Genomic DNA, 23,605 nt, shown 5'->3' with positions numbered 1-23,605 from the left:
GTTCCTCCCCCCACCCCTCCCTCCCCACCTCCTGGTCGTTTCCGCTCTCCTCCTCAAGCAGCACCATCTGGGGTGGTGTGCAGCACCATCTGGGGTCGTATGCAGCACCACCTGAACCCATGTCTGTATTACACTGGCTGACGTTAAATTCTTATCAGCATCAAGCTAGCTGACGCTAAGTCCCAGACTGACCTCATGCTGACTGTCAATTACTCACTTTCCACTTTTAACAACCAAAGCTAATTAACTGTAATTAGATACATGACGTCAAGGCTATTCTTTTAAGGGAGTTCCTCAGCACAACTTTCAACTTCCTCTACCAATACTGTTCATATAATATATTTGCACGTATAAATTTAATTCAGTAATCCTAAAAATTCGTTTTGTTTTTCCTTCATTGCTCCTCTTATCTGTTACTAGAAAAGATATCCTGCAATGCCCGGGTCTCTTGTCCTCTCTTCCTCCACGCTTCCCTTATTTCCCACCTACTCCCTGGTCCATCTCTCAGAAAATATATTATTACTAAGCATTGAAAAAGCTGACCTATAATATGGGAAAGCCAACGTATACCTGCAGGGGGGGGGAGGGGGGTGTTATATGTCAAACTTGGACTGTCTTCAGTAAGCCTTGAGAGTTCCCGTTGATTTAGTGGAGTCCCAGGGTGTATAAACTCATGCCATGTCGTGGTGCAGGGGTAAGGTGCGCGGCTGGAAATAACCCGATCGCTGGTTCGAGTCGCCTTATTGCTCCAGTTGATTTTCGCATACGAAACGTTCTAAATATACTTCAGAATCTAGATCTGAATTACATCATTTTAATTCAATTATATAATCTAACCCCCCCCCCCCCTCCCGCAGAGAGAAGACTGTTCAAGAAGAAGCTTGGGGGAACAGCAATATCAGGGCCTGCACCAACAGCAGGAGTAGCAGCAGCAGCTGCAACAGCATCAGCAGTAGGAGTAATAACGGCAGTTGGAGCAGCAGGAAATGAGGCGGTGGTTGAGTGTAGTGGTAGTGGTGCTGGCAGGGGCCCTACACCCCCTGAAAGCCAGGGACTTGGGCCACGATGAGGCTCATATTGCCAGGGTCATCAGACAAGTCGTCTTTACTGACTTCTTTTCAGGTTGGTGTAAATAATAATAATAATAATAATAATAATAATAATGAGAAAAATCAGTAAGATCCTTGAGGAGGATTCAAACCCGGTCACTTGGTACTCCCAAGCCTAGCGCCCTAGACCACTATAACACGACACGGTCAAAAGCAGTGCAACCTGGGATTCTACTGAATCCACTAGGTTGTCCTGAGGTGCCCAGTCAACTAGGGCTCAGGAACCCCTAAAAGATTCAGTAGAATCCCAGGTTGCATTGCTTTTGACCATGTCGTGGTGTAATGGTCTAGGGTGTGTGCTTTGGAGTACCCTGAGTATAGGTTCGAATCCTCCTCAAAGCTCTTACTAATTTTCTCAATGATAATAATAATAATAATAATAATAATAATAATAATAATACACAGATAAATCACATTAACATGATATATCAATGAACAGCTTACCTAGTATATGGAACGACTTCCCCAGTATATGGAACGACTGCCCTAGTATATGGAACAACGTCTCCAGTATATAGAACAGATTACCTAGTATATGGAATAGCTTCTTACCCAGTATATGGAACAACTTCCCCAGAATATGTAACAGATTACCCAGTATATGGAACAGCTTAATCTGTATATGGAATAACTTATTAAGGCAAAGAGTTAATTGAATATATTGAAAATAGAACAGGAAAACATTTATCTTCAAATTCACGGGATTGCATTGTCTGTGTTCCGATAAACGTTTCAAGATCCTAGTTTGGATTAAATGGTTTCTTGCTGTTTGCAATGGTTCGTTTACCTCTGAAATACGCCGAATTTTAGTCTCATACAACAATTAATATTTTTTGTTAATGATGGACATGTAACAAAAAATATAGTATATATATTAAAATTATAAACATAAGGTTATTAACATAAATAACATTTAGAGTAAGGACAAGAACAGCATTGCAATATATTGAATTACAGTTGCAATGTTTTAGATCATTACACAGGATATATGCATTTGCAGCTTGCAACACAAACCATTAAAATATACACAACTGAATGAATATCAAATACAAGTAATTCCAGAAGACCTTGTGCTCTCCGCAATGCGACCTAACACTGTGTTGTGTTCTCAGGAGGATCACAGCGACCCTCGAGGCCCGGGGTTCCCTCGAGTCCCGGGGGATGCTTCTGTGTCCCTTTGGTGAGGTGTTCCTCAGTTGAACAGGTGAGTGAGAGAGAGATGCTCCTCAGTAGAATTGGACGTGAAAGAGAGAGATGTTATTCAGTAGAAGAGGTAGAGTGAGTATAATTTCACACGTATAATTCGCATTATTGAATATCATATATTTTCACTGTCAGCTTATTTGGCTTGACTCGTATGTTTTCCCTGAACGCTTATGTTGCATCGAAGGTTTAAATATTTATGATATAATGAGTTTGTTTATACTGGTGTTCAGATCCGCCAGGGGTGCTCGCTGCCCAACGGTGGCCCAGGAGTGTGCTGTCCGTTCCCGCCCTCGGCTGGTAGGTCGCATTCTTGTGTACTTGTATTTTATAAGAAGTACTGTTGATACTTGTGTCATTTCTCACTGGGAAAAACACCCTTTCAGTGAGTGTGTGTGTAATATAACATTTAAGTTCCTCTTCATGTTAAATGAAGTTTTAAGGTTGTGGCATTTTTTTCAAAACACATTGTATTGATATTTGTGTTATCTCTACTCTCAACACTATTCCCAAGATTTAAATAACAGCCTCCATTATTCTCTGTTCGCTGGCAGCTTTCCTCCAAGTCCTCCGACGCCTCCGCTAGTGTGTTTCTCCGGTGTAAGTTATTATTGTCTCTGGTCTCCCGCAGGGTCAGCGCCGGGGGTCAGCAAGGCGGTCTTCAGCAACCCCAGCTTCAACGTGCCCTTGAGGGACCTCCATCCGGCTAAGGTCAACGAGGCGTGCCACAAGGGCCTCCAGGAGATCAACAGCATCAACCAGCTCGAGCAGGACCTCATACGGTGAGAGGAGAGGAAAGAGAAGGCGTAGAAGAGGGAGAGGGAAAAGGGTGGGTAGAGAGGCAATGAGAGAGAAGGGATAGTGAAGGGACAGCGATATGGGAAGGGAATAAAATATGAAGGTAGTTTAGACACGCAGAGAGGAGGACACAGGTCAGATACACAGGCGGGGATACAAATACACAGGAGGGGACACAGACAGATACACAAGCGTGGACACATACATAGGCAGGGACACAGACGGGGACACAAATATAAGCATCAAATGGCTCTCTCACCCTCTCATACAACCATCCACAGGCTCTCTCACCGCCTCAAACAAGCATCCACTGCGTCCCTAATCACCCATATAACAATCCTAACATGGTACTAACCCGTGTCCTCTCCCAGGAACAACATGGTACTAACCCGTGTCCTCCCCCAGGAACAACATGGTACTAACCCGTGTCCTCCCCCAGGAACAACATGGTACTAACCCGTGTCCTCTCCCAGGAACAACATGGTACTAACCCGTGTCCTCCCCCAGGAACAACATGGTACTAACCCGTGTCCTCCCCCAGGAACAACATGGTACTAACCCGTGTCCTCCCCCAGGAACAACATGGTACTAACCCGTGTCCTCCCCCAGGAACAACATGGTACTAACCCGTGTCCTCCCCCAGGAACAACATGGTACTAACCCGTGTCCTCCCCCAGGAACAACATGGTACTAACCCGTGTCCTCCCCCAGGAACAACATGGCACTAACCCGTGTCCTCCCCCAGGAACAACATGGCACTAACCCGTGTCCTCCCCCAGGAACAACATGGCACTAACCCGTGTCCTCCCCCAGGAACAACATGGTACTAACCCGTGTCCTCCCCCAGGAACAACATGGTACTAACCCGTGTTCTCCCCCAGGAACAACATGGTACTAACCCGTGTTCTCCCCCAGGAACAACATGGTACTAACCCGTGTTCTCCCCCAGGAACAACATGGTACTAACCCGTGTTCTCCCCCAGGAACAACATGGTACTAACCCGTGTTCTCCCCCAGGAACAACATGGCACTAACCCGTGTTCTCCCCCAGGAACAACATGGTACTAACCCGTGTTCTCCCCCAGGAACAACATGGCACTAACCCGTGTCCTCCCCCAGGAACAACATGGTACTAACCCGTGTCCTCCCCCAGGAACAACATGGTGCTGCCCTTGGACTCACCCGCCAGTGTTCACCTCAGGGTCTTCGAGATCTCCAAGAGAGCCAAGAGGATGGACGCAGCGGCTTCCGCCATTCTTGCCGCCTCTTCCAACATGCTTACTGAGTAGGTGTGGTGGAGTGTGTGGGGTAGCAGGTGTGGTAGCAGGTGTGATAGAGGAGTTGGTGCGGTGTAAGAGTATCTGTGGTAGTAGGGACCTGCTTGATACTTGCATGATGGGGTTCTGGGAATTCGTCTACTACCCAAGCCTGACCCGAGGCCAGGCTTGATTTATGATATCTTTGTCCAACAGGCTGTTGCTTGAAGCGGCCCGCAGGTCAACATATCCACCACAGCCCGGTTGGTCTGGCACTTCTTGAAGAAAACTCCTTAGTTTTCTATTGAAGATGTCCACGGTCGTTCCGGCAATATTTCTTATACCCGCTGGGAGGATATTAAACAACCGTGGACCTCTGATGCTTATACAGTGTTCTCCGATAGGTTCTCTGCCTATGGCACCTCTGCTCTTCACTGGTTCTATTCTGCAATTTTCTTCCATATCGTTCACTCCAGTATGTTGTAATTATATGTTGTGTACATTTGGAACCTGGTCATCTACTATTTTCCACGTGTACGTTATTTGATATCTCTCTCGTCTCCTTTCTAGTGAATATATTTGGAGAGCTTTGAGACGATCCCAATAATTTAGGTCTTTATCGCGTCTATGTATGCTGTGTATGTTCTCTGTACTCCCTCTATTTCACCAATCTCTCCTGCTCTGAAAGGGGGAAAGTGAGTTCCGAGCAGTACTCAAGACAGGACAGCAGAAATGATTTGAATAATACAACCATTGTGATGGGATCTCTGGATTTGGAGGTTCTCGTAATCCATCCTATCATTTTTCTGGCTGACGCAATATTTACTTGGTTATGCTCCCTAAACGTTAGGTCGTCAGACATCATTATTCCCAAATCTTTTAAATGATGCTTTCCTACTATAGGCAGATTGGATTGTGTTTTGTACCCTGTATTAAGGTTCTCATTTTTAACGTACCTGAGTGTTACGGCCCTCTCGGGTCGCAACTGGGTTCGTACTCTGATGTTATTAGAGGAAGGGTATCCGGCCCCAAGCCAGTAGTGGCTTTCAAGGGATGAGATCCATGACGGAAGTAAAATAAAAGGGGAAGGGAAAGAAAGGCAAAAACTTAATATAATATAACCACCACCAATAAATAATATATAAAAGGTTACACAGGGGGAGGGGTATTAACACTTATTTACACTGTCGTCTTCTCCTGAAGACTCTGGATCCTTTCGATGCCAAGTTCTCAGGGCTCTCGTGGCCTCACGACGAATCCTTCGAAAAGCTGAGTCTACCCCGGCCACAGGTCAGCCAAAACACAGTTCCACTGGGGGCACCGCCGTGGAGGCCGTCAACCACAAGTCCAGCAGAACAGCTGGCAGGTTCCGGATCAGCAACGCTGGTCGGGCCACTCCACGAGCGATACTAGGGTAACGCCCTAATCAGGAGCCTCGTGTGATACCACAGATCACTCTCCTGTCCACAATACCCCAGTAGTTAATCGTCTCCAGCAGTCTGTCCCGGGTATGACAATCCTCAACTGCCGCTTCACAGGCAGGGTAACACCACAGTGTTCATCCGGGAGGCGACTCACAGCTGCTGCAGCAAAGCACAAGGTATGGGGACGGCTGCCTTGGGTAGACTGACTCAACTTCCCTTACAGCAGTCCGAGGTCGACTCTGTAAGCAGACACGTCATCAATAACAGGGACACACTAAAGCACCTCACTTACAGGCTCAGACACAAACGCCCGACATATCCACTCCATAGATGGCGTTGACGTCTGAGCACCACCTCACCAGAGGTCAGCAGCGGCGGTGTTGTGAGCTGAACAGGACTGGAAACTGGCCCTTGTGGCCGGTACACTCCGTCCTCACCAGGTGTCATCGTCCATTGGGAGGGGGTTTCGGGAGCTGACCCTGGCGCGGTCGTCACTGCTCCGTGCTCGGACGCTGGATTCGGGTCCGTAACACTGAGTACCTGGAATTTAAGTCTCCGCGGTGCAATGGTAAGACACACGCCTGGCGTTCCGCGAGCGCTTTGTCATGGGTTCGTATCCTGACCGGGGAGGATTTACTGGGCGCAAATCCTTAACTGTAGCCTCTGTTTAACTAAACAGTAAAATGAGTACTTGATTGTAAAAACGATTCTTTGCGGCGGGGATCGTATTCCAGGGACCTGCCCGAAACGCTACGTGTACTAGTGGCTGTACAAGAATGTAACAACTCTTGTATATATCTCAAAAAATAAAAACACACTGTTAAACAACATGGTATTGTCTCCTCCCCCGTCCAAAACTTTATTAATATCTGCTTGTAGTTTTTCAGTGTCTTCAGCAGAGGTAATTTTCATGCTGATTTTTGAGTCATCTGCGAAGGACGATACGAAGCTGTTACTTGTATTTTTGTCTATATCTGATATGAGAATAAGGAAAAGCAGTGATGCAAAGACTGTACCCTGAGGTACAGTACTTTTAACTCAGCTTGGACTCGATTTTATATGGTTGACTGTTACTCTTCGTGTTCTGTTCGACAGAAAACTGAGTATCCACCGTCCTACTTTACCAGCTATTCCCATTGACCTCATTTTGTGTCCTATCACTCTTTGGTCACATTTATCGAATGCCTTTGCGAAGTTCGTGTATACCACATCTGCATTCTGTTTTTCTTCTAATGCCTCAGTGACTTTGTCGTAGTGATCAAGTAGCTGTGAGAGGCATGATCTTCCCGGTCTAAATCTATGTTGGCCTGGGATGTAGAGGTCATTGACATTATATAAATATTTATTCTATAAATATTTGCCAATGTTTTGCTCCCTACCTTGTGTAGAGGGGCTATGTCTGCTGATTTAAGCGCATCTTCTATCCCCCCCCCCCCCCCCCCCCGAGTCCAAGCTCTTCCTCCACACTATACTAAGTGCCTGTGCTACTGGCCTTTTGCAATTTTTTTATAAATATTCACTTCCACGAGTCTGGACCCGGGGCTGAGTGCATGGGCATGTTGTCAATTTCTTTCAAATTCTACCACGCTCGTGTTTATATCAGTTATATTTACAGGGTTTTGGATATCACCCATTAGAAAGTTGTCCGGATCCTTTACTTTCATGTTGTTTATTGGAGTGCTAAACATGTTTTCATACTGTTTTTTTAGTATTTCACTAATTTCTTTGTCATACTCAGTGTATGAACGTTCACTCGTACGAATAGGTCCAATAATGGTTGCGTTTTTTGCTTTTGATTTCGCATATGTGAAGTAATATTTTGGGTTTTTCTTTATTTCATGAATTGCTTTCTGTTTTAGTTGCCTTTCTTCAATCTGATATGAATGTATCAGTCTCTGCTCGATTTCTTCAATCTCCCTGATTAAATTATTCCATCTTTATAAGGAAAGTCATGTCTGCTTAACAATGTAAGCAGTTGTACTCGTGTAATTGTACTCATCTTTTGTACTCATGTAATCATTTGTATTAATTTAATTGTACTCATGTAATTTTACTCATCACTTGTATTAATCTAGTTTTACTTATGCTTTTCGAGTTCTACTCATCTAGTTTTATCCATTAAGTTAGGCTCATCAAATTGAACTCATACCAATCACACCTCTATTTGAACCCATGCAATTGTAGTCATCTAGCAAGTCTCGTCGAGTGGTACTTGAGTAGATTGAGTGAGTAATCCCCTGACCCCTTCCTGACATCCCCAGCTTCAACCTAACCCCACAGCAAGGGGGCTTCGGTCTGAGGGGCCTGCAGGTGGGCGGCACCAGCCTCGCCCACACCTGCCCCCGGACCCCCACCTGTGACCCCAACAGCAAATACCGTACAGCTGATGGCTCCTGCAACAACCTCAAACACCCGACCTGGGGCCAGAGCAACACGCCATGCCAGAGAATTATGGCTCCCACCTACGCTGATGGTGAGTGAGTGAGTGAGTGAGTGAGTGAGAGAGAGAGAGAGAGAGAGAGAGAGAGAGAGAGAGAGAGAGAGAGAGAGAGAGAGAGAGAGAGAGAGAGAGAGAGTGAGAGAAAGAGTGAGAGATTTACCAATAAATATGGCATTTGTGACTATTAAATGTTAACACAGTATAAGTACTGTTTTAATAACAATTATAATTATTATTTTTATTAATGTTATAATAATAACATTTATTATTATATTATAAAAATATAATATAATAGTAATATAATATTATTATAATTAATCATAATAATAATTAGTTACATTATATGGAAGTACTAGACGGGGAGGTACCCGGCGGTGCCTGGGTCTGTATGTCTGTCTCCCATCTGTCCATCTATCAATCTATTTAATTATCCATCTATCAATCTATTTAATTATCCATCTATCAATCCATTTATCTATCCTTACCTCAGTCCTTATATTTTTCATTCGTCTGTCTATCCACCCATCCATCTAACCTTCTATCTATCCATCTATCCGTACATCTATCCGTCCTTCTATCTGTCCATTTATCTTTATCGCCATCCATCTATCCACTTATCTAAACAGCTATCACTATCAATATACCTATCCGTCTACCCATCAATCTATCCTATTCATCTTTAAAGCTACAAAGCCATCTTTCCATCTACCAATATATCTACTCATCTGTCTATCCATCTATCTATATATATATTCATCCATCTATCCATCTACCAATATATCTACTCATCTGTCTATCCATCTATCTATATATATATTCATCCATCTATCCATCTACCAATATATCTACTCATCTGTCTATCCATCTATCTATATATATATTCATCCATCTATCCATCATCTATCCATTTATATATCCATCAGCTATCCATCTATTTATCTATCAATCCTTCTATCTATCAATCCTTCTATCTATCAATCCTTCTATCTATCAATCCTTCTATCAATCCTTCTATCAATCCTTCTATCAATCCTTCTATCTATCAATCCTTCTATCTATCAACCCGTCTATCTATGAACCCTTCTATCTATCAACCCTTCTATCTATCTACCCTTCTATCTATCAACCCTTCTATCTATCAACCCTTCTATCTATCAACCCTTCTATCTATCAACCCTTCTATCTATCAACCCTTCTATCTATCAACCCTTCTATCTATCAACCCTTCTATCTATCAACCCTTCTATCTATCAACCCTTCTCTCTTATATCATACATTTGTTATAATAGGGCATCCAAATTTACCTCACAGTACCTCGCCACCGGTATGTACCTCACTGTACCATCACCCCAGATGTGCATCTCACTGTTGCCTCCCCCACAGATGTGTGTGTACCTGAATGAACCCCTCACCACAAGTGTGTGTACCTCATTGTCCCCTCACCACAGGTGTGTGTGTGTACCTCACTGTACCCTCCCTACAGGTGTGTGTGTGTGTGTGTCTCACTGTACCGTCCCCACAGGTGTGTGTGTGTCTCACTGTACCGTCCCCACAGGTGTGTGTGTACCTCACTGTACCGTCCCCACAGGTGTGTGTGTACCTCACTGTACCGTCCCCACAGGTGTGTGTGTACCTCACTGTACCGTCCCCACAGGTGTGTGTGTACCTCACTGTACCGTCCCCACAGGTGTGTGTGTACCGCACTGTACCGTCCCCACAGGTGTGTGTGTGTACCTCACTGTACCGTCCCCACAGGTGTGTGTGTACCTCACTGTACCGTCCCTACAGGTGTGTGTGTGTACCTCACTGTACCGTCCCCACAGGTGTGTGTGTACCTCACTGTACCGTCCCTACAGGTGTGTGTGTGTACCTCACTGTACCGTCCCTACAGGTGTGTGTGTGTACCTCACTGTACCGTCCCCACAGGTGTGTCAGCGCCACGCACCAGGTCAAGCGACGGATCACCGCTGCCCAACGAGCGACTCATCTCAAACGCTGTCATTCTGGACCTGGACAACCCCGACCAGACCTTTACACTCTCAGTGATGCAGTGGGCGCAGCTCATAGACCATGACGTGGCCCACGTTCCCTTCCCTTCCATGGGTAAGTTATTCACGTTCCTTTCGTTGCTATGGGTAAGTTACTCACGTTCTTTTCTCTTCCATTGGTAAGTTACTCACGTTCCTTTCCCTGCCATGCGTAAGTTACTCACGTTCATTTCCCATCCATGAGCAAATTACTCACGTTTCCTTCCTTCCCATGGGTAAGGTGAGGCAAATATCAGGAGAAAATGCCAAGTCCTAACTCTATAGCATTAATATAGACGCCAAGACTATAACACTTGGAAGGGGTCAGGATAAGGATTTGAGAAGTGAAAGGAAGGAATGATGAGATTGATCGCCGACCAGCATGAAGCCAGCCCGAGAGGTTGGGCACGTTCTGGACCTTCCTATGGATAGGATGCCAACGTTCTGTTAAATGTGACGGATAAGTTGCCCCACGACTCGTTCTCAAAAATGAGTAGGTTGGCAATGTGTCTTTACTTGCTAGGGATAAGTTGCCAACCTTCCTGTTCCCTGGTATGGGTAAGCTTCTTCCTTCCCCTCTCTCTTCCTTATCTCAGGCTACTCCCAAGGTTGGCTTTTGTGGTAGATTTTAGGGAACGTTCCAGTGGTAGCCTTGAGGAGTGGCTGGGGGAGGCGGAATATGCTCAAGGTGTTGCTGAGGAATGAAAGAGAAAGTCACCCTTACAGTCTCTTCAAGGTTACTGTGTCACCGAGGTTACTGAGTCCCCCAGGTCACTGTGTGTCTCCCCCCAGGTCACTGTGTGTCTCCCCCCCCAGGTCACTGTGTGTCTCCCCCCCCCAGGTCACTGTGTGTCTCCCCCGCAGGTCACTGTGTGTCTCCCCCCCCAGGTCACTGTGTGTCTTCCCCCCCCCAGGTCACTGTGTGTCTCCCCCCCCAGGTCACTGTGTGTCTCCCCCCCCCAGGTCACTGTGTGTCTCCCCCGCAGGTCACTGTGTGTCTCCCCAACAGGTCACTGTGTGTCTCCCCAACAGGTCACTGTGTGTCTCCCCCCCCAGGTCACTGTGTGTCTCCCCCCCCCCAGGTCACTGTGTGTCTCCCCCTAGGTCACTGTGTGTCTCCCCCCCCAGGTCACTGTGTGTCTTCCCCCCCCCCAGGTCACTGTGTGTCTCCCCCCCCCCAGGTCACTGTGTGTCTCCCCCCCCCAGGTCACTGTGTGTCTCCCCCCCCTGGTCACTGTGTGTCTCCCCCCCCCCTGGTCACTGTGTGTCTCCCCCCCAGGTCACTGTGTCTCCCCCCCTGGTCACTGTGTCTCCCCCCAGGTCACTGTGTGTCTCCCCCCCAGGTCACTGTGTGTCTCCCCCCCAGGTCACTGTGTGTCTCCCCCCCCAGGTCACTGTGTGTCTCCCCCCCCAGGTCACTGTGTGTCTCCCCCCAGGTCACTGTGTCTCGACCCCCCAGGTCACTGTGTCTCGACCCCCCAGGTCACTGTGTCTCGACCCCCCAGGTCACTGTGTCTCGACCCCCAGGTCACTGTGTCTCGACCCCCCAGGTCACTGTGTCTCGACCCCCCAGGTGACTGTCTCGACCCCCCAGGTGACTGTCTCGACCCCCCAGGTCACTGTGTGTCTTCCCCCCAGGTCACTGTGTGTCTCCCCCAGGTCACTGTGTCTCCCCCCCAGGTCACTGTGTCTCCCCCCAGGTCACTGTGTGTCTCCCCCCTCAGGTCACTGTGTGTCTCCCCCCCAGGTCACTGTGTGTGTCTCTCCCAGGTCACTGTGTGTCTCCCCCCAGGTCACTGTGTGTCTCCCCCCCCCCAGGTCACTGTGTCTTCCCCCCAGGTCACTGTGTGTCTCCCCCCAGGTCACTGTGTGTCTCCCCCCCAGGTCACTGTGTGTCTCCCCCCCAGGTCACTGTGTGTCTTCCCCCCAGGTCACTGTGTGTCTTCCCCCCAGGTCACTGTGTGTCTTCCCCCCAGGTCACTGTGTGTCTTCCCCCCAGGTCACTGTGTCTTCCCCCCCCCAGGTCACTGTGTCTTCCCCCCGGTCACTGTGTCTCCCCCCCAGGTCACTGTGTCTCCCCCCAGGTCACTGTGTCTCCCCCCAGGTCACTGTCTCCCCCAGGTCACTGTCTCCCCCAGGTTACTGTGTCCCCCAGGTCACTGTGTTCGAGGCCTGAGCTATACCAGGCTTTTCCTAACTTGCCGGATTGCTTTCACATTGCAGAGAACGGTGATGGGATTCAGTGCTGCGTCAACGGGCAGGAGGTGACGGGTCCTCTCCGTCACCCACGCTGCTGGCCCATCGACACCAGAGGAGACCCCTTAATGGGCTCTCAGGGAGGTGGAGGCTGCATGAACTTCGTCAGGAGTATGGTCGGTGTGGGCGCCGGCTCCGACTGCACCTTTGGCTACGCAGAACAGGTCCGTGGCGTCCAGAGAATTATTTAGACTTGAGTGTGATATTCGTTGATACACATGTAAACTTCAGTGTGATATTCGTTGATACACATGTAAACATATGCATTTTGGTCATGCATCTACTTGACCAAAATCGACCAAAATCAACCAAAATCAAGCAAGCAAAAGCATATACTTTTACGAGATGCGCCATGATATAACACGTTTCGGTAACTTACAAAAATACACTAACAAATATTAATGGAAATATACGGACGAAGTTAGTGATATCGGTGTAATCGTCGTTATGATGCTTTCATGGCATATTTACTTAATGCAAAAAAATGCTTGGTAATTTGCGCATGTGCAGAGCTGTTATAGAGGTATGTCCAGTCCAGGGACATGCGAGGTTATAAAAGGCAACTGCAGCAGGGACATACAGTCATTACAGTAAACCACATGGGACACAAGATATACGAGACTACTACAGTGACATGCAAGAGCCCAATGTCACGCAGAGCTATTATAGAGAACAGCCGGGACCACCAGGCATACAGAGCAATTATAGTGAACAGCAGGGACTTACAGACATGCAAGAAATGCCAATGTTAAATCAGCAATGTTAACGACATTTTACTTGTCTTTCCTTTGCTCGTCTGTCTTGACAAAAGAGCTGGTCAAAGAATGATCTAGAGGAGTAACGTGATTTTCTTGACAAATCTGCTGGGTTCAATGTGACTAAATTTTATTGGTCGGAATATCAGGGACAGGGTGCCAGAACCAATTGGCCGGGAGCCAGCACGCACAGGGACCAAGGATTGGGACACTTGACCAAAGTAAGCATGATAAGATTCTAGCCTAGGAGTCTTTAGGGCAAGAATGATGTAGTCTTCATACATCATGAAGAAAGGTAGAAGATTTCCTTCATGATGTAGCCCATGTTCCTACATCATGAAGGAAGGCTTTCCTGTGTATTAAGGCCAGCGATTCAGCTGAAGTTTTGTAGAAAACTCATCTACTTGAAGCAGACATATGAGGCTGCATTTACCAGAGACAAGCAGAAAGCAGGAATACCAGGGGTGACATGAAGCCATCCACTGCGGGATTCATACAACTGTTTTTCCGTGAATGTAATGTAGAGAATTGCACACTGCATGTTGCACATAAGCGTTGTCTACGACACAACACTGTATTGAAAGAGAAGTTTACTGACATATTAACATGAGAATCAAATAAGTGTGTCCGTAATATACCAAATGATTGTTTGGTAAAAGTAGTAACCTAATTGGTAGTGAACCACACATGATGAATTTACCTACGAGCGTAATATACAGAGTTTACTAGAACATTCCAGGCGGAGCGGAGCCTGCAGTGATTTTTCCGGAAAGCCTAAGCATCTTCAAGCAAGACGGCAACGAGAGCTTAGAGTTTGGGACACAAGTGAGCACATTTCAATGTAATGTGAGGATGTGTGCTTGTAGCAATTGGCACAGATGATACAAGGGATAGGGACCAGGTGGAGTACGAGGCACGAAATTAGGATTTTATGTTATAAAATAATTGTGAGATCGTCCCTGGAGATTATCCTTACAGCTGGCATACATTATGATACATTCTCCTTACAAGTGATACAAGTCAAGATAACATCCTCTTTACAGCTGACAAACATAGTAACACATTTCACTTTCTATCCCCAGACTAACACCTCAAAGATCAAACGACTGACTCGAAATGATCCAATGCTCCCTCATCCTAAACTCCAATGACAAACTCGAGACTCTAAAAATGCTCCCTTTTACAGCTGAACCAGTTAACTCACTGGATAGACGGATCGACGGTGTACGGGTCGGACGTGGACCAGCAGCGGGCGCTGAGGGAGTTCAGGAACGGTCTGCTCAAGACCTCAGGAGACAACCTCCTCCCCATCAACCCTAATCAGGGAGGCAACTGCGAGGGTCGACAGCGAGGCGTCCTCTGCTACCTGGCAGGTTGGTACTGGGCGTTCATCACGCTGGTGTAAAGGCATAGCTAGTGTATGAGTAATGTTGGTGTATACGTAGTGCTGGTGTATGAGTAACTGTGGTATACCTCACTGTTGTGGGTTAGGTTTGGTCGCCAGTAGCACTGTTGTCGTCACATTGCTGACCTAGTCTATCTCTTAGCTGAGTTTCCTATTAAATAATGAGTGAGCAATTATTGTTAACAGATCCCACAGCGACATTCGCATCCCACGGTATTTCCTCTATACGAATCCGCAACACTGATACACATTACTAAAAGGAACCCCAACTGACATGCTTGTGTGTGATGGCAGGTGACTCGCGGGTGAACGAGCAGCCCAGCCTCACTGCCATCCACATCCTCTGGCTGAGGCAACACAATCTGGTGGCCAGGAACCTCCAGAACCTCAACCCGCAGTGGTCGGACGAGGCCGTCTTCCAGGAGACCCGCAGGATCATCATTGCTCAGATCCAGCACATCACCTTCAACGAGTGGCTTCCTATCATTGTCGGTGAGTGTGTAGTTTTTCGTGTGACGGAGATAGAGAGAGACAGAGAAATATGTAAATTGTTGGTTAAACAATTACATCTATCACATTTGTTCCATAAACCACTAGGATTCATCGGTCACAATAATGCAACACTTATACAGTATATAGTTAAAAATCAGTTATAAAAACGGATTAAATTTACTCTATACTTTCAGGGGAGAGTTTCATGAATTCGTTTGGAATCAGATCCTTGCCCTCTGGCTACAGCTTCGACTACAATCCTAACTTCAACCCAAGTATGAACAACGAATTCTCGACGGCTGCCTTCAGGTTCGGACACACCCTGGTGCAAGGGACAATGAGGTGGGTGTACGTTATTAACGACACTGGTTACTGGTATTGACTTGGGCACACAAACACACACACACACACACACACACACACACACACACACACACACACACACACACACACACACACACACAAACACGCAAACACACACACGCGGGTAATTAATGGAAACACAAGCTCCATACTTTGGACTCTTACAGAAGATGGGAAGAAAATTGTATTCTTGATAATCTATAATCACCTGACAAACAGTAAAATATTCTAGAGGGGCATATGATGATATCAAGAAGACATTTATAGATGAGGGCAGATGGCAGAAACAACAGCTCACAGAATGAGAGGGAACCTGTTGGTCATGGGGGACCTTAAACACGGAGAGATCGATTGGGAATCAAGGAATTCCCATGGTGGGGAAGAAACGTGGTGAGCACATTTAGTGGAAGTTATTTACATGAATTTCCTAACACACCATGTGAAGGAAGATGCAAGGGGAAAGAGGAGTGGATTCACCGAGCCTATTTTACCTGATTTTCACCCAGAATGAGGAAGACGCCCAGATTTGCGAATATGGAACATTAAATACCTCTAGGAGCCAGTGACCACTGTTTCATAGTCTTTGACTACTTTAACGAACTTAAAATTGTGACCACGGGATAAGAGGTCTGGGAAAGGAGAGTTGATTTCAGGAAAGGGGACTTCAGGAGAATAAGGGAATATTTGGGAGAAGTACAGTGGGTGAAAGAACTTAGAGGAAAACAAGTACAAGATATGATAGACCTAGGCATGTGGAAATGGAAGGATAACCTAAATCACTACATAGTCATATAATAAGGAAAATGTTCGTGAACGACCAAGTGACAAGACTAAGAAACAACAAAAGGGCCATATACAGAAAGCGACAAGGAAATCTGCGGGGTACTGAATGCCAGTTTCCGTGGAGTGTTCACAACCGAACCTGAGAAGCTCCCATTGTTAGAAGAGATGATGTTAGGAAGAGCACCCCAAGCACTGTGCAGCAGCTCGGTCTACAATGGGGCCATCCCAGTTGGATTGTCTTACGAGCTTGCGGGTGATTGGAGTGAAAGACATGTCCAGCATGATGACACAGACAAGGCAGCGAGAACTGTATGTGATAAGCCTGAAATTGAGTTGGAAAAGGGCATTCTAATCTCAGCTGTAAAAGTCCAATATTTCAGGAAATTGGGGACGACAGATGAGCAGTTACTGACACTCAAAGACCAGAAAGCACGAGTATAAAGAACTATGACCTGTTTAGAACCGAGAATTGTATGTACGGACAGCATAAAACATCCACCAGACAGTGTGACATTGGCATTGCCAGAATTAGGCTGGGATATCGATATCTAAGGCAGGTGGCTGCAGATAATGAATCCCCAATGGGGAACATTCTAATTGTAAACTATGTGAACAAGAGCTAGGACATACTCTCCAACACTTTACCTGTGATTGCCCTGTTATCAGTAATTTCAGACCAAATGGTATAGGGTACTTTGAGCACTGTAATTACTTCATGCACACAGGAATATTGGAAGATATTCTTGTGCTGTACCCAGATTTTGCTAGAGGAGGCAAATAAATTAGCTTGGCATTTGATGTTCTCTCCTGATTCCATGTATGACTAATCATCCTATGAGATGGGGATATTATATGAAACTTATAGCTAGTTTGCCTCTACACTGTGTAATCTTTCATATAGAGTAGGGTAGTAACACATTGCTGTGTATACATACCTAAGCGTGTTAAATAAAAAATTTAGACTCTCCAGTAGTTTTCGGCAGGTGAAGTCCAGATATTTTTTCTTTAACAGCTTCACTCAATCTGTTAAGTTTTGCTTTCAGTTCGGCAGTAGTGTCCCTAGTGATTCTTTAGAATTTAGTTTGATCCGAGAGGATGAGGTTATTTTTTCTCAATATATTCTCTAATTTGTCTATTAGTTTGAAAGTATTGTGATGCCTTAATTTAATATTTTGGTAAGAGCACCCAGTACATTTGTCCTGGTGGCGCTGACAACTGCACGGGAGCACCCAGTACACTTGTCCTAATGAGGCTGACGGCTGATCTTTGGCAGGTTATTTTCGGCGTCAGGCGGCGTCAGCTCGCAAAGGATGCGAGACCACTTCAACTCGCCCCACCTGATCCAGACTCATGGCCTCCTGGACGACATCGTCAGGAGCCTCACTCAGCTCCCCATACAGAGCTTCGACCCCTTCGTCACACATGAACTCTCCAATCATTTGTTCCAGGCGAGTTTATTTTTCTTATTATCTAATCTACCTAATTATTTTTCGTTTAGCTTTCTAATAGCCTGTTCTGGCTATGTATCTCGGTTCGCTATCTCCCTCTTGCTCAGACAGATATTAAATTTCTGATATTCTTACTGATTTTTAACCCGCTTGCCATTCTTGCTAGAAATAATTGTATTGTGTCTCCAACGATCAAATCTGAAACCTTCTATTAGATAATATATTGACACGTCTGAACATACTTGCAGACGCCGAAGTTTCCGTTCGGCATGGACCTGATGAGTCTGAACCTTCATCGAGGGCGGGACCACGGCATCGCCACCTACAACGACATGAGACACGTCTGCGGCCTGCCTCGGGCCCGCACCTTCAACGACATCAGGGACCAGATCAGTCCTGAGGCAAGTCCGGACGGAATGTGGGGGAGTATATAATGAGTGTGGCTTTGATGAGTGTGTCATTGATGAGCGTGGCTTTGATGAGCATGGGTTTGTTGAGTGTGTCTGGGTAAGGCTTTAATTTATTCGTTTTCCATTGAAAATAGTTAGCTATTAAGCTATTTTGATTCAGTTTCTGATTCAGAAGTTGTGAACAAATAAATTGCTCGAGAGGTTCACTAAGAGACGAGAGACAATGAGAGAGATGTTCAAAAGATTCCATAAATATGAAAGGACTTATTCCTAAGTCGCCAAGACATCATAGCCATGCAGAAACCTAATAAACAGAAAACAGACCAATGAGAGGAAAGATCATAGGAAGTCAATGCCAAACAAATGAGGAAGACCCCAGAGCCAGTCTTAGGACCCATGATGATGTGATATTTATCATAGCTTTTTTTGGCTTGTAATTATATCGAAACTCAGCTGCAATAGACATGTTTTAATCATCAAACCGGATGGTAACATACATGAACTAAAGACAACTTCACCCATCATATAACATAACCCCCAAGGGACTCAGAAACTACTCTAATCAAGTGCATCCATAGGTCAGATCTCTCCCGAAAACAGCATGGCAACTAGTGTTTGTACTACTGATAACCACCTCAGATCACACACATCACCCACACTATAACCGCTCAACACAGATCAAAGACCTCAATCTCTGGATGAATACTAAGTATTTTTATTATATATTACTTATAGAGTGATAACTCCTATATTTATTCATTAATACGTAAATTAAGGTATGACTCAGTTATTTACTCCATAAATATAACTTGGTCATAACACTCGACTGTTGCACTACAACGGAGAGGGAAGAGTGTGCGAGATCACCACATCACACCGGTGGTTACACACAATATGAAGCTGATGATGCCTAGACTCTCTGTATTCATATAAGCAAATACATTTTAGAAGCCAGATTCGTGCCGTTTTCTTCTACTGACTTACACGCGATACTATGCTATTTCCGACAGGAACCAAATTAAAGGTCGAGTAATTATCATCTCTGCGAAGAGATCTCCCATGAACAATATTGGGATCCCTAAGTTGGGATTGCCAGAAGCTTGTGGGGCTCCTGGCAACTGGCTAGCGTGCTCATACATTAAGACGGCACTAACTCAAGGGAAATCGACTAAGTACTCAGGGGGGGGGGGGGGGTGGTGTCGACCTGGTACTCAGGGGTGGTGTCGACCTGGTACTCATGGGTGTCGACAAGGTGCTTAGGAACAATAAAGAGTAACTGCTGATCACAGCAATCACCTTCCCCTTCAGGTCGTCCAGAGGCTCTCCACCATGTACAAGACAGTCGATGACATCGACTTCTTCGTTGGGGGACTCATGGAGCGGTCGGTCTCTGGTGGTCTATTGGGCTGGACCTTCCTTTGTGTCGTGGGAGACCAGTTCGCACGACTGAAGAAGGGAGACCGATTCTTCTACGATATCGGAGGACAGCCAGGCTCCTTCACTCTTCGTAAGTTGCTTGCGGTTAACCGGAGAAATAGGAGTATGAGCAAGGTACTGGATACTCTAAGATGTGAGGGTATTGTAGTTTGATGAGGTTATTGTCTGAAGTATTGTAGTGTTAGATAGTTAGGGTGTATGTACTGATGTAGGTTGTATGTTCTGTGATAGGTAGTATAAGCTATGGCTGGGGTGCATGTACTGTGATAGATAGTATATACTGAGGTAGGGTGTATGTTGTGAAAGGTAGTATATACTGTGGTAGGGTTAAGGTACTATAGCAGGGTGAAGGTACTATGGTAGGATTAAGGCACTGTGATAGAGTGAAGGGGACAAAGATAGGAATAAGGTACTATGGAAAGATGAAGGTACTATGGAAAGATGAAGGTACTGTGGTAGAGTGAGGGTACTGTTAAGGAGTGAAGGTACTGAGTACTATATAAGGCTGAAGGTACTATGGAGAAGTGAATGTACTGAGTACGGTGAAGGTAACGCTTCACTAGTCACTCTTAATTCTTTTTTCTACATGGTCATCACCGTCCACCAGTCCTGTTCCTCACTGTGCCTATCCCATCACCGTCCACCAGTCCTGTTCCTCACTGTGCCTATCCCATCACCACCCACCAGTCCTGTTCCTTACTGTGCCACTTCCACCATCGTCCACAATTCCTGTTCCTCACTGTGCCTATCCCATTACCACCCATCAGTCCTGTTCCTCACTGTGCCTGTCCCATCACCACCCACCAGTCCTATTCCTCACTGATTATGCCCGTGAGGTATCTTGCCTCACACTCACGTGGTGCCGTGATCAACACCGGTGTTCTCCTGCAGCCCAGCTTGAGGAGATCCGCCGCACCTCCTGGGCCAGGATCATCTGCGACAACGCCAACATCCCGGCCGTCCAGCCCTTAGCCTTCCGCCAGGCCAACACCAGACTGTGAGTTGTGGACTGTGGCCCTGGTAGACCAACACGTGGGTCTGCCATGGGCCTGGTAGCTATGATGTTCTGACTCGTGTTTGAGCTTCAATTAAGGTGTACTGACTCGTGTTTGAACTTCAGCTGAGGTGTTCTGACACGTGTTTGAACTCCAGCTGAGGTGTTCTGACACGTGTTTGAACTTCAGCTGAGGTGTTCTGACACGTGTTTGAACTTCAGCTGAGGTGTTCTGACACGTGTTTGAACTTCAGCTGAGGTGTTCTGACACGTGTTTGAACTTCAGCTGAGGTGTTCTGACACGTGTTTGAACTTCAGCTGAGGTGTTCTGACACGTGTTTGAATTTCAGCTGAGGTGTTCTGACACGTGTTTGAACTTCATCTGAGGTGTTCTGACACGTGTCTGAACTTCAGCTGAGGTGTACTGACAAGTGTCTGAACTTCAGCTGAGGTGTTCTGACAAGTGTTCGAGTTTTCCTTGTCTTACAATAGGAGCCATAAAACAACTTCGTTTTGTCAATATTCACATGTTACCGTTGTTTATGTGATCCCAGACTACTCCTCCGTCTTCTCTTGACAGGAACCAGCCGGTGTCGTGTCAAGGTCCCAACATCCCAAAACCCAACTGGCTGTTGTGGCGTGGGGAGCGGCCAGCAGCCTAGCCTCCTACCCTCAGTATGCCTAGCACATCTCCTCACTACGCCTTGTTTCCTCCACCAGCACACTTCACCTGTCCTCAGCACGCCTCGCCTCCTCTCCTTAGCATGTCTTGACCTCAACCGTGAGCACGTCTTCCAGGACCTGCTGAGGACCACGGGACGTGTCTCAATGCGCACAGAAGAGTGAATATGACATGTAGATCTGAATGATGCAACATTTCTTTTGATATCTACCAGTGTTGATATCTGTAAATAATATATACAAACTTATGTTGGCTTCTAGTGTGTGTGTACTCACCTAATTGTACTCACCTAATTGTGCTTGCGGGGGTTGAGCTCTGGCTCTTTGATCCCGCCTCTCAACCGTCAATCAACTGGTGTACAGGTTCCTGAGCCTATTGGGCTCTATCATATCTACACTTGAAACTGTGTATGGAGTCAGCCTCCACCACATCACTTCCTAGTGCATTCCATTTGTCAACCACTCTGACACTAAAAAAGTTTTTTCTAATATCTCTGTGGCTCATTTGGGCACTCAGTTTCCACCTGTGTCCCCTAGTGCGTGTGCCCCTTTGTGTTAAATAGACTGTCTTTATCTACCCTATCAATTCCCTTGAGAATCTTGAATGTGGTGATCATGTCCCCCCTAACTCTTCTGTCTTCCAGCGAAGTGAGGTTTAATTCCCGTAGTCTCTCCTCGTAGCTCATACCTCTCAGCTCGGGTACTACTCTGGTGGCAAACCTTTGAATCTTTTCCAGTTTGGTCTTATCCTTGACTAGATATGGCCTCCATGCTGGAGCTGCATACTCCAGGATTGGCCTAACATGTGGTATACAAAGATCTGAATGATTCCTTACACAAGTGTCTGAATGCTGTTCTTATGTTGGCCAGCCTGGCATATGCCGCTGATGTTATCCTCTTGATATGGGCTGTAGGGGACAGGTCTGGTGTGATATCAACCCCCAAGTCTTTTTCTTTCTCTAACTCTTGAAGTATTTCATCTCCCAGATGGTACCTTGTATCTGGCCTCCTGCTCCCTACACCTATCTTCATTACATTTGCTTGGGTTAAACTCTAACAACCATTAGTTTGACCATTTCTTCAGCTTGTCTAGGTCTTCTTGAAGCCTCAAGCAGTCCTCCTCTGTCTTAATCCTCATAATTTTGGCATTGTCCGCAAACATTGAGAAAAATGTGTGTGTGTGTGTGTGTGTGTGTGTGTGTGTGTGTGTGTGTGTGTGTGTGTGTGTGTGTGTGTGTGTGTGTGTGTGTGTGTGTGTGTGTGTGTGTGCGTGCGTGCGCGCGCGCGCACACACGACTCTAAAAGCAATTTCATTAAGTGATGAGCACCACAGCAGGCAACAGAGGTCGAGTTACAATATATTTATATGGCGAAGCTATATGACCTCCCTGGCCCAACAATCAGAGTCAAGTCATGCATTTCATCACTATTTTTAACACAGAGGCCAGTTTGTACACTATCGCCAACATATTAATACTTCGCCTAAAGCTATCCTAGAAGTAACAGTACTGCTAATGATTTGTTAATATTATTTGATATGTATATGAAGCCCATTGGATGTTTGCAGTTTAGATTCCTACCCAACTGTATTGCTACGCTTGTTGCTATACTTAAGATGTTTTATTTATATATCCAAGCTCATATCTGTTTGCCCTGTAAATTATATATATTACCAAATAAATAAAAACCACACTATTGAGCAAAAATGCATTTTATTAGCATATGGTGATTTTAGCTTTGAGATTTTATTCTAGCTAACTCATACTACTTTGCTACGTGATGAGCTGGGTCTGTTTTATGTTATACTTTCTTCAATGTTGTTTATGTTCACAATAATGAATTACAAAACAATGAGCTTAACAATAACTAGTATTTTGTGTTAACCCATTTATAACATGGGGCCATATGATAGCCAACTCAACACATGCAGCACATGTTAGTCAAAGTCAACACATGCAGCCTTTCACAGTTGTGGGGTATTTTTACCAGCAGGATTTATTTGCTAATTTATATATATATAATATAATTATTAATTTATTGAACTTAATTTATTAATAATAATAAAGAATGGACTGTATATTTAAAAGTGGACTGTATGTTCTAAAATTATACTAATTTTGTTTTTATTATTTTAATTCAAACACAGTGGTTTCATTCTAATACCCTTAGATATGACTGAAGTGTGATAGGCCTCGGTGAATATTTAACCCAGTGACGAAAGCACGAGCACAGCTCTAGCAGCGGAGGGTAACAGCTTTCTGACAGAGGGGCTTTGAGACTTGGGCGGTTCACCTCAAGGAGTCGTGAACCTGTGGTAAACAGGG

General features: G+C 45.7%; 1 protein-coding gene across 1 annotated transcript; it reads left to right on the top strand.

Annotated features, from left to right (window-relative positions):
• Positions 1 to 861: 861 nt before the first annotated feature.
• On the top strand, positions 862 to 22,987 carry LOC123746120 (salivary peroxidase/catechol oxidase). Its single transcript, XM_045727400.2, has 16 exons — positions 862 to 1,122; positions 2,222 to 2,313; positions 2,546 to 2,612; positions 2,944 to 3,094; positions 4,264 to 4,395; positions 8,052 to 8,263; positions 10,157 to 10,333; positions 12,481 to 12,677; positions 14,455 to 14,641; positions 14,968 to 15,165; positions 15,360 to 15,507; positions 17,585 to 17,759; positions 18,008 to 18,160; positions 19,478 to 19,676; positions 20,498 to 20,603; positions 21,181 to 22,987. Exons 1-16 carry the CDS (start codon positions 987 to 989, stop codon positions 21,260 to 21,262), a joined length of 2,412 nt encoding a protein of 803 aa, XP_045583356.1. The 5' UTR covers positions 862 to 986; the 3' UTR covers positions 21,263 to 22,987.
• Positions 22,988 to 23,605: the final 618 nt, after the last annotated feature.

This window comes from Procambarus clarkii, chromosome 78 (assembly GCF_040958095.1).
Source record: "Procambarus clarkii isolate CNS0578487 chromosome 78, FALCON_Pclarkii_2.0, whole genome shotgun sequence".
Taxonomy (NCBI): domain Eukaryota; kingdom Metazoa; phylum Arthropoda; class Malacostraca; order Decapoda; family Cambaridae; genus Procambarus; species Procambarus clarkii.
This window is presented reverse-complemented; position numbering and strand designations above follow the sequence as displayed.